We start from the raw sequence: 12414 nt of genomic DNA on the forward strand, positions 1-12414 counted from the left end.
TTTGTTCGATCTGCAACAGTGGTCCACAGCCAGGGGTGCTCATCCTGAAGTGATGCAGCAGTGTTTATTAAATCAAGTGAGGTGGTGTACTAATGTAGCTCTGAGCATGAATAAACCAAACTCAGGTCATCAAACAGCAAAAATAACAAGCAAAGTAAGCTTACATCTGCTTGCAGACAACTGTGTAGGCATGTCTCCAGAGACAGTGGAGGCATGGCAAAGGCTGAACAAATGCTGTTACTACATATAGGTGAATTCTTGTGGATGCATTCACAGAAATTTTCATGCTTAATTGTTATCCAAATGCTATGCAAAGAATGCTAAGGGGGTGAGGGGAAATGAGTTTCCTGTTTTCTCTCTTCACACTAGACAATCTGGGTGTTCAGGGACTGGACCCAAAAAAGATTAATTAGGTAGAGGCTGTCTATATATAACCTAAATTTATGTACGGTAAATATGTTAGTTAACCTTTGCTTTTTAAAATATGTCTAGCAGCTTACTTCTGCTAAGGATAAGGTGAACAATTCAGATCAACAGTCATTGTTTTCTGCTGGCCTTTGTCATCCACAAAAATCATGGATTCATCTCACAGGTGGCTGTTCACTTGGTGATCTTCAGGATTGTATAAGGTCATATTAAATGAAGTCAGGGAAAAGACAGTTAATAGATACTATATTTTTATTTTCTATTCTCAGTGCTGAAGAAGTTGCAGTGTAGAGCTGAATTGATGTATTTCTCCTAGACTAGAAGTGTCTTCACTTAAGATCTGTGCTGTAAGCCCAAAGTACTTATTCTCAGTCGGACTTGCATCACTTCAAATAATTTTTATGCTTCTTATTCCCCCCAGAGTCTTACCAGAAATACTGCCATGGAGATAGCTGTCAATGTGAAGGCCCTGCATAATGAAACTGAATCTCTGCTAGTAGGAAGAGTTCCTTTGGTAAGGTCACAAAATACATCATTTTATTCCCTCATTCAGATTATCCGTGATTTGTTCTTTGCTGATTTTTTAAATCGGTGCAGGATTTATGAGATGCTGCAAGAAGCTCTGTAAGGCCAATTGGAGGATATTACACTGCATTTGAGGTTTTGATCAGAATGAGTTATGAATCCTTGTCCTAGGTTGACATCCATCTTACCTCACTTCAAATATCTAAAAGGTCATTGTCTGGGCTCTTCGTTTTAATAGTCAGTGGAGTGGAGAGAAATAAGTATCCCTGTTGAGGTTGATTCACACTCAGCTGTCTTGGAGGCCTATCTTAGAAAAAGATAAATGATCTTCTGGAGGTGTAGCATTTAACAGAACTTCTGAAGTTCTATTACGTGACCATCTTCAGAGTTTAAACAACCTGGAGTGAGAGCTGTTCAGCTTCTCAGCTTCAGAAGCTGTTCAGCTGCTTCTGCATTCAACTCCTACTTATATAATCTGGGCAAGTAAATCTCACCCTTGTTCTAATACCTGACAGGAATTATTTTATAACCTTTAACTGGTAAGTGTTCAGTAGACCTCTGATGGTACTTGCAGACTTTGCATCTTCTTCTTTGGCTACTGTTTCTGTGCCTTAAATGATGAAGACTGCTCAAAAATTGTTTTACCTGGACTTATAATTAGAAAATTTCTGTATGTGCTACCGTGAAGAGAAGAAAGATGTCAGGTTTTCCATGCTGGTCCAGTTTTACATTAAGCAGATACTCAGTAGGAACAGTTACATTTTCTTTGGATTCAAAAGCTGATTTATTGCTAACTTACTGTTATTTAAGTGTCACAATTAAACATGGATATCAATAGGAATGTTTTCATTTAGCTGAGTTAGGGTAGGTGCAGGTTCACATACCTTTTTACACACGTGATAAATGGTACGAGTCTGTTTACTGTAAACAAAAGTTAATATGGTCTAGAGGCTAAATAACCATTTAATTTCTAGAAATAGTCAAAGATTAGGTTCATATGATCTAGTTTATGAGTTTTTAGGAGGGAAAGTTATTCACTAGGTCCAAGACAAGGGAAAAATATCTGTTCTTTTTTTCAAATTGCTATTACTAATTCCCCATATTTCATATTGAATGGGGAATCAAAATAGAGAAATTTGTTTAAATTTTAGAATAGTTTAAGAAGAGGAATTAGAAGAAAAGGTTTAAGTTGGTGATGTCATACTAGGACTAGTATAATTTATCACGGCAGTCTGGAAATAATGTTATTATGGAAGCCTTCCCATTGAAACATTACCTTTTCTATAGCCAGTTGTGATCTCATTGTGTTGTCAAACTGGTCCCTTGTTCAGGCTCCAAAGCTTAATTTGATTCATTTGTCCATTTCTGATTTTTACATGTTGTACTTCTGCTTTTCATTATGGTCTGTGCAAATGTCTTCGTGAGTCTCCATCAAACCCATTTTTTAACAATAAGGCCATTTAGAAGATACTGAGATAATCTAGAGATGGCCATTACACTCATTTGACACCGTGCTTGTTTAGAACAGTATTTCAGTCACAGTAACAAGGCACCCTGGTTAACCTTTTTGCCATGTATTTTATAAATGTTGAAGCTGCATGTATGTTGGTCCCTCACTCTATTAAAATAGAGACAGATGACATGTAAGGTGCTGCTTGATTCAATCAGCCACTGCTATCATACACTTTTTTCCAAATTATCTTTCTCCTCTGACAAAGACGGACATTCTTTCTTTAATATCTTCTTTTTTTTTTCCTATTCATTTCTCCCTCACCCCTCTTTTCTGTGATCAAAGCTTCTGATAGTGGTAAATTGATGCCTTTGTTGCATATACTACTTGGTAAGCTTTTTCTTTGTTTGCATTTACCAGCTCTTGAGTCCTTCTCTTATGGCTTCTGAAGGAGACAAAAGAAATGTAAATACATATATAAAGAGACTGTGATTCCTGCCACCTCCTGTAAAATAGGATTAACAAAGTTCATACAACAGTATTAGCTAGATGACATCAAATGGTGAATTAGCTGTAAATGCCATTTTTAGTGAAATGATAAGATGGGACAATGAAGCTGATTTGTGGAATCTCCCAGATGGTTATGGCACAATTTTCCAATGTGTGAAGGGAGAAGTATGACAGAATGTTTCACTTCAACTGAGTGAAATGATCTGAGCTCACTGGAATAAAGTGTTTTAATATTAGAAGTTTAATTTGTAAGGAATTGAAAAATCTTTTATTTTCATTGTTTCATTCATAGTGTTGATTTTCATCATGGAAATAAGAAACTTTTCCAAGATGTTGTAGGAGGAGAATTTACACTAAATTGCTGACTGTTACTTTACCAGAATTGCACTATCGTTTTGGGTTTATTTCAGGAGCAATATTGTCAATGCATGCACTTTCTCACCATCAGATGAGAGTTGTTTTGTCCCCAGGCAAAATCAAGCAGAATCAAGCAATTAGATAAGGGCTTGTTGCAAAAGACAGAACTCTTTGTTTCATTCATTTATATAAAATAGGTGCCTTAAATAATTTCTTAAAAATGATAACACAAGAAAAGTTGTAACTTCTTCAAAGACAAGTGGGTCTTCCACTGTGCTCCAAATTAACTAAACTGTTCAAATGAGAAAATAAAGGAAGGCAAAAGAAAGACCACAGTCTGCTTATGGGCACTGAATGCTGTGGCCTTTAGAAGAGAAGATAACATGATAGCAAGAGTGAGCTTATATTTCCAGTATTACTGTACTAAACAGCAACATCTTACTAAAGATGGTCTCTCCTTTGAAAGGTGGTAACATATGTAAACTATTGTAGCAAAAGAAAGAAATTTTTGTTAGATGGGATAAATTAATGGGGGCTTGTAATTCATCACCAAACCCCAACAACGTCAAAATCTTTTTCCAGCGCTAAGGATCAAAGATTCTCTTACAACTCCATTTTAAAAATGCATTCACTAAGATATAACTTAATTAGATCCTTTCAAAAGAATATTCTGCACTGCTTTGGGACTACTTTTGCTTCAGAGGGAGAAACAGATGTTCAGATTGCTTTATTAGTGATTCCAAGCAGCTTGTTCCAGGATTCAACTCTCTATCTCAAAATGGTGTTTCAGCAACACCAGGTAAGCCTAAAACAGTGTTGCCAGGGATCAACTGCCTGCCTTACCTCTTCCTCACAAGTTCGACTCACACAACAGCTGCAGAATAGTTTTCATTTACCGGGGTTTGAAGGAAAACTGGTACCTCCATGGGGTTCTCAAAGCATTGAGTCAAATCCCCATAGGTCAGCAAGTCCCAAGCTTTTTACACTGCTACCACTTCCTTTTCCTCTTTGGCCTTCACTAATGTCTTTGGCTTTTTCTCTTCTGTCTGGGGCTGCAATCGTGTCCCTCTTCCATGCCTGGTCTCTGTTCTTCTCACCCTCAGACAGCAACAGTGTCTATTGCTCCAGGTCTCACCTGTTTACAAGGGGTAGTGCAGGTATTATATCACCCCTAGAAGACCTTTGGGAATTAATCATCTTTGGTAAAATCCATTTTCTCTTACTTGACCAGGAGAGAGTGATCTATCATATGAAGACGTTTGCAAATAATAACTCAGGCTTACTACCATCTATTAAGTTTTTTTGCACCACCTTTCATACAAAGATTTTCCAGGCCTCTGCTCTTCTGGTCCAGTTTTAGCTTGTGCTGGTAGTTTCCATTTCTAGTGTATTCTAGTATTGGTGTTAGCAGGTAACTTTTGTTCTATAGAAGACTTGGGAGTGGACTGAATGATGACAGTGATTGGCAGCTAGGTCCAGCTGGCCTGCACCAGAAGTCTCAGCTGTCTCAGTCATCCCTTTGTGGTTGGGACCATACTAAATGTAGTGTCAGGGTGGTCTGATGTATCTCTGAAGGAAAATCTAAATTTGGAAGATTATTTGTTTTCACCATTTGTTTACACTCAGCAGTTATCTGTTTGTGTGTGGTAACAACATATCTAGATTTAAATTATATATCTTAATAAAACTAAAAATACTATTTTTCCTGCCTGTTTATAAACAGCAGTTAGAAGCTCCCCATGAAGAACTCTTGTCTGATGCTTTGCACAGCGTGGAAATAGAGTTGAGAAAACTTGCTGAAATCCCTTGGCTTTATTATGTTTTTCAACCAAATGATGATGAGGTGGGTTTGATTAATATTTCCTGTCTCTAACTGAACTAAGTTTAGGGCTTCTTTTGTGTCCCTTTTGTGAATGTAAAGGTTTTGAATGGTTATCTAATGAAACATTTATAGAGTTAAATCCTGACATTATTCTTAATGAAAGTAAAATTTGGTCTTTGTTTTTGAGTTTAACTATGAATTACCATCTCAAGCATGTAATGTAGCTGTTGTTTTCTGTTAATTACAGGTAACTATGTCTCTTCTTTCATGCAGGATCCCCCTCTGGATTATGCTAAAAGAAACAACAGAAGTACCGTGTTTCGCATAGTGCCAAAGTTTAAAAAAGAAAAAGTTCAGAAGCATAAGACCAGCCCTCAGCCTGGTATGTGTTTTGAAATTACAAGAAAAATAGTAACATTTGGGGAAAATGGGATTTTAAGGGGTTTTTGGTAAGAGGTGACATGATGCACTCTACCTAAGAGTAAAGTCAAAGTGAAAAGCAACTGAGCTAACTGGCATCTTCATGAGGATGAAGACTTCTTTCAGTGCATTTAGAAAGCATTCAGTAGGACCCCAAGATATCCAAGTGAATCAAAGAACTACTGTGAAAATATTCAGACAGTTTTATCAAGCAACAGGACTTGTGTCTTTGCTGGTGGTTACATTCGATTAACTCACAGCCATACAAGCCATAAGTAAACACATCATTTCCCTGTGAAGCTCCAGTTCAGGTTTTTCAAGTTAGTTTCAGAACGTGTGCAATAGCTTTTATCACACTGGTTTAATTAACCAGTTGTTCTTAAATTTCAGATGGGTTTTAAGTTCAGCAAATGAGACAAATCGAACAAAAAGCCATGATAGTGAATATTGATTTTTTTTTTTTTTTATTAGAAGTTGAACAAACTCCACTCTCCTCTCTTCCCACTCTTATCCATGAACTTATTTCCTTAAGATTATGTCCAGGAGTTAATCAGTGATCAGATGGTCCTAAAAATGCTTCTGCATCTTTATCTTTTTTCTGGACAGTTGTTCATAATCTGCAAAATCTTGCAGTTGTTGATCAGACTTTAGATTTCAGATTAGATTTCAGATTTCACTTCACTGTAAAACTGATTAGCATTGAATGAAGTTGCAAAATTAGAGCAATAAGTAGCATAACTTTTTTTTTTTTCAATAAATGTTGTCTTACTAGGACTAATGTGGGCAACTAACCTTAGAGAACAATGTTTTACAGAGAGCTTCTTAATGGCCTATGTAATACAGTAGCTTAAAGAATACTTGTTGCATTAATTAAGAATACTATAATCTGTTAATTAAAACTGGACTTGCTTGCTGCCATTGCTATATTTGAGGTATGGTTGATATTTTAATTTTACATGTTAATTAGTTTTTGAAGGCTTCTCCTCCCCCTGGATGACTACTAATAAATTAATGGTATTAAGCAGTACAACATTAGACTTTGCGTCACTGATCCTAAGATGGTTTAAAGTGAATTTGTTGGGACTTGAGGTTTTAAAGGCTTTACTGAAGATACTGGAGTAAAGCTGAAAGCATGGCTGCAAAGCAAAGAACCCCAACTTTGTTTAGATACTTTCTCATGTTAACTGCTAACCTGTAACCTGCATGTAAAAAGGAAATTGTCAGTTTTTGTGGAAATGACACCTCTAACCTTTCCCTTTGCTAGCACGGCAATTCTACTCTGTTTTCCACTCTCTTTGGCCTAACCTTTGCTTGTGATGCATTTGAGCATGTAGAAATTAAGGGGGTTTTGCTCTTAACTTTGGTAGTTCAAAAATGGGGCACAGATGAAGTTGCTGCTTGGCTGGATCTGCTCAGTTTGGGAGAGTACAAAGAAATCTTCATCAGCCATGACATCCGAGGCTCTGAGCTTTTACATCTGGAAAGGCGAGATCTTAAGGTATTTCCTTTGTGCTACTTTTCTGCTATTGACCATTTTCTTTGACAAAACAACAACCAACTTTTCTTCTTTCCCTGCACTTGTTATGTGCTTGTAGCTTGGCTTACACTGTGCAAATATGCAATAAACTAATATGCGCTGTCCTTTGGCCTGATTTTCTGAAGTGCTGACTTGTACTTGCAACCAAGAATATCTGTGTTATCCAAAATTTCCTTTTTTTGCACTTTATGTAGAATGATAGCATTATCATTTATGTCAAAAGGCATAGGAAAAGCATGTTTGATATCTTACTGACATCAGTGTAATATAATGTTATCTTCAAGAGTTCACTGTTTCCGTTAAACAGGATCAGTATGAATCAGTTGAAGATGGTGATAATAATTTTGAAGCTATCTGCTGCAAGGTCAGCAGCTATGAGCAGCTGACCTGCTTCAGGTGATTTATTATATATGTATTGGATATAGTGGGTGTGAGAGAGATAAGCAGCTTAATAAATTGCGGCATTGGACTTACATGGCATTGGTGTTTGTGTGTCAAAATAGACCTCCACAACAGGTTTGCTAAGCTGTCCCTGACCAACCTTGCCTGATTTTAACTGTATATATTTAAAAAAGAGCACTTTCTTTTGACTCCAAAATTGTAAAACTTTCTTTCTCTGAGGTCAGATTGATAAGTTTTGCAGGGAGAAATGTTACCTAGAATCTGAGACTGTTATGTGAGCTTGCTGGTCTTTTTCAAGAATGACTTAAGTGCATCCATTATATGTAATAGAGACTATATCTTTGGGGATTCATTACATTACTTTTTCCGGGAACTCAGTAGTAATGAGTTCTTGATAATGTGTTTTGCAACTGCTTTTAGCACATAAGAGAGGAAATAGGATATTGTAGAAATCACAAACAGTTACGTTTAGAGTGCAAGTCATTCCTCTAGCCACAGTGCAGTAGTCTCCAGATAGAGGCAATACTTTCATACAAATGTGCCATTTGTTTGTAAAGTTTCTTATATAGTATGAAATACTGATCTTATAAGGTAGTGCTTTCATTGTGTGACTGTTGCAGCAGAATGCAGCTGCTGGAGATAGCTCTGTTTGAGATTATCTGTTTGGCTATTGTGTATTATTCTACCGCTTGAGGTTAGATTGCGTAAGCTTCTTTCTATGGAAGTTAAATTCCTTTCTTTCAGGATAGTTCCTGACATGGAGGGAAAGTTTCAGGACAGTCCCTCCCTGCAAAAATTTGGAAATAGAAAACTGTCCAAGCAATCCACCACAGTGTTCCAGTGGTGGATGTTGCAAGTCCTATTCTGAATGGGCACTGAACAAATTTAAAACTTAACTGGGAAACTCAGCATCACACAATGCATAGGTTTACTAAAATGTTAAGAAATCTTAAAAAAAACCCCAAGATATCAAATTTGTCGGCATAAGTGATGGTGGGTAAGATCAGTGTTAAACTGGCCATGGCTTCTGGCCATGCCTCATTTCTGATGGGTACCAATTTGACTGCATGCCCAGAAGACTGACACTTCAACCAAGTAAATAAATATCTGCAGCAGGATAATCATCAGCGTGTTATCCCTGTTGCTAAGACATGCTGATTCAGCATAAATAAGTCTTAGAGCCTACAGAGAGACAGACTTACTGTCCCCTCTGTCTAGCACTGCTGGGAAGCATGTATGAGGTTTTAAATTGCTCAGCATAGCTGGACAAGGAGTTGCTCTATGCCAGTTGCCTGTGCTAGCAGAAGTTTTGCTCTGGAATCACTCCATCTGCTCGTTAGCAGATGCTGAGAGCTTCCAAAGCAGTACTGTTCATAAGGTAGGCCAGGATTTTGGCCAAGCATCACTTGCGCTCTATGTAGCAACACTGAATTTATATAGCAGAGTTTAGCACTCGTCCTGTTCATTACATATAGGGCATGATCTCTGCAGAGAGACAATTAAAGATGGCTCAGGGACCCTGCAGTTTTCTGACCAGTGACCTGAATTGGTGTCGAGATGTGTAATGTGGTACCTAGGAAATGAGGAACACGTCACAAGCTGCCATGTTAATTTTTCCTCCCTTTGGCCATCAAGGTGTGCGGATGAGTTTTCAGTGCTCTTGTGAGCTATAATGTGTCTACAGCCTCTCCTCCAGTGCAAGGCTTGTGCTTCCTGTCAAACTAAGTGGGCTTGCCATTGATTCACAAGCTCTTAAGTCATGTGCAATAGATTTGCCTCTATTGCCTCTCATGTCTACAACAGGAAAAATCATTGCCTGTTTTAATTGAATCCTCTGGGCCCACCTTTCTTTCTGTGGTCAAAAGTAGAGATAAAAAGCAGTATGGGAAAGGATTTGATGAAACACTCTTCCTTTGCATGCATCACTGAAATAGATCAATACGTTGACTGAAGAATTGGACACCTCTAATTGTATTTTTGTGTAGCTTGTGTATTCCATTCTCAGTTAGCTCTGTGCGGTGACTGGCAAATGGAGAACACCTCCAAGAGGAACCAGATATCTCTCTCCACCAAGCCCCTCCAGTAATACCCTTTCTCCAGCCTCCTATGTCTGATTTTATTAAGGCGCATCAGCCTTTTACACCCATGTGATTTTCTTTCTCTTGAGGAAAGGCTTGGCAGCGAATTGTGAACTATGCTATAGAAACTGTAGAAAGAAAACTTGTCATGATTATATTTTTAACCTTATTTTACAAGCAAATTCATTGAAAATTAGGCTGATTTTTCTGAAATAAATGCTGGCATTCTTAGCAGTGGTAACCATGTTCCTATGCAAGTAACTTAGTAATACTCAGAACTGCAACACATTTGGTAGGATGAGGATGATGTCTCCTTAGAACTCCATAGCAGTGTTGATTTCCTTGGAGAAAGGGTTTCCATGCCTCATGTCAGCTTGATGAGCAGTGCCAGTCAAGCTGAAGTCTGTGCTGAGGACTGTGGCATTTCACCTCTGTGTTTTGCAGTAGTGTGTTTTGAAAAAGTTCTTGCATGGAAAATGTTTTCTAAGATTTGTTAGACTTCAGGCATGTTAGATGGCTTTTGACACTGGGAATGCAAGTAAGGTAGGTTTCTCATCTGGAAGATGTTAATATCAAGGAGTGTTTATATAAATTGTTTGGTAGTATTACATTGGTGGTATGTTTGGCCAAAATCTATTGGGCAAACCTGGAATAAATGGGTTCCTGCCTAAGCAGACAGGGGCCTGATCACCATAATACAATGCAGATGAAGAACTCCTGAAAGCTGTTGCAAGAATTTCCATGATATTTTTCTTGCCCAACCTTTTTTTTTTTCCCCCCAGAATTTTTTGAGCCTTACCTACTGAATGCCTAGAGATGTGAAAGTGGTTAGGGAGGGCAGAAGGAAAGGTGATCCTGTAGTTTTAAGGCCATAGCTGGGGAAAAAGGAAGGTTATTTCCTTCCTCAGACTCTGGCTCGAGGCTTGTCATCACAACCATATTTTAGTCAAATTGAATTTTTGTTACTTAGATGTCAATTAAATATGGACAGATTATGTAGAGCACGATGAAACTCATGCATGCACAAAAATGCAGAGATCTTGATGCATGATATGCTGCTGTAGCAAATCCTTTTAGTCTGAGATGAGAGAATTTCTGCAAACTTTGCTGCATCAGTAGTAAACTGAGAATACTAGATAGCGTTTAGTGTCAGGAACGTATAAATTTTAATTTCCTCCAAACCAAACTGCTACATGAGCATCAAAATTCAGAGTTTATCTTGTTGCTTGGGGGTTTTTTACCCTGGAAACACGGCACAATTTATCAAAAGGGCCTCCAAAATTGTGATGAGGCTCTTGAGTCTTGCTGTTCTGATCTACGTTACAGCAACTTCAGCTGGAATGGAAATAAAACCGGAATGTCTTGCCTATGAAACATAAGCGTTGTTGATGATACTTTGTAAAGGTTGGTGGAAAAAGTGGCTGAGTTTTCTGGGAATTTCATAATATGATTCTTTCCTCTGATCTTTGAAGTCTGGCAGCATCTTGCTATGTTGCTTATCCAACAGAAATTCTACTTGTGAAAAATGTTTGTTCTGAAGAATTTGCAAATTCTTAACCTTTAACATGTGTGGCTTCTCCTGGTTTGGAAAGTATCCTTATGGGTTTTCCCTTATGTAGAATTTCCTCCACATAGCAACTAGGGTATTTCAGTAGTTTCAATAGTGGTATGTATTTTTGATTCATTGGAAAAATAAGTTTAGCATAAAAAAGAAAATATTCTGAAATCTAAAATTATAGATACTACTGTCATTGTGGGATGAGTTTAACAACTACCACCTACATCAAATCTCTTAACTTAAAAATTAGTACTATTTTTTCTTATAAGTGACATGACCATTAGTGGAAACAAAATATAAATTGATGTGATGTAGAAAATCAGAAGGTTTTTTTCAGATAGGTTTATGAACAGCACTTGATTTGGGGACTTTTATGAACGTATCTTGAACTCTTTAACGCTGACACCTTTGTGCCAAAGTGCTGAAAGGATGGTCATGTATTTATGGTGCTGATAGTTTTCAAATGAAGAAACAACCAGGTTTTTTTTCATCTCTAACATAACCAGAATTCAGTCTTGACTCTGAAAATTAATCTACCTGTTTAGTCTATGCTGTGCTACCTTTACAATAAAGTAATTAATTCACGCCCATCTTACCACCCCTTTCTTCCTTTGGAGAAATGCAAAATGAATTGCATGCTAAAACTTTAAAGTAATATAAAGTACAGATTTTCTGAGGTTTCTGTGGCTGTAGAAAGGTAGATACAGTCATTGTGTACAGTATGTACAGACTTTTATATATGGTTTCATTTTTCACTCTGAGAATATTTCAAGCTGCTTAATTACACTCCTTTCCTTCTAATGTCTTCATAATGGAAAATCTTCCTATTAAATGAAAGGATTTCTATTTCAGAAGAATAGATTATGAAAATTTTCTACATCTTTTTATTTAATTGCAAGCTATTTACATAAGGTTTATTCTACAGATAATTAGTGTTTGAGTCTCACTTGCTTAACATCACTAACACAAGGATTTTAAAGAGCTTTTCAAAGCTGGGTTTTACAGATAAGGGAAGCAGATTTCCGCCAAACTTGAGCTGAAGATTCATTAGCACAGTTGGGGATCATTAGTACAGCTGGGCATCCCATTCTGCTCCTCTGATCATTCGACCAGTCAAAATTGGAAAAGGATAATGCTAAAGCTGTTATTAATGTTGGAAGAGGTTTGCTGCAAAAAATCCTTGTCTGTTGTCACTCATATGGAGATGGGCCCCAGAAACCAATATTAGAAGCTTTTCAGCTGATGTGATTTCTTTAGTGGTGGCTACAAGGGGATCTACACCTGTGCTTTTTACATTTTCCTTGGGGATGTGACTGTCAATGTCTCTGA

The 12414-nt window shown here is 37.4% G+C and overlaps 1 protein-coding gene across 2 annotated transcripts in view; it reads left to right on the forward strand.

Annotated features, from left to right (window-relative positions):
* Positions 1-12414, forward strand: part of DGKH (diacylglycerol kinase eta) — a 173595-nt gene that overhangs the window by 149601 nt on the left and 11580 nt on the right. The window contains exons 26-29 of one of the 2 annotated variants that reach the window (XM_074815606.1): positions 848-940; positions 4992-5111; positions 5364-5472; positions 6878-7008. In XM_074815606.1, the coding sequence (XP_074671707.1) occupies positions 848-940; positions 4992-5111; positions 5364-5472; positions 6878-7008 (453 nt within the window). The remainder of the gene's footprint in view (positions 1-847; positions 941-4991; positions 5112-5363; positions 5473-6877; positions 7009-12414) is intronic. The other variant, XM_074815605.1, reaches the window with a different exon arrangement.

This window comes from Strix aluco, chromosome 2 (genome assembly GCF_031877795.1).
Source record: "Strix aluco isolate bStrAlu1 chromosome 2, bStrAlu1.hap1, whole genome shotgun sequence".
Taxonomy (NCBI): Eukaryota; Metazoa; Chordata; class Aves; order Strigiformes; family Strigidae; genus Strix; species Strix aluco.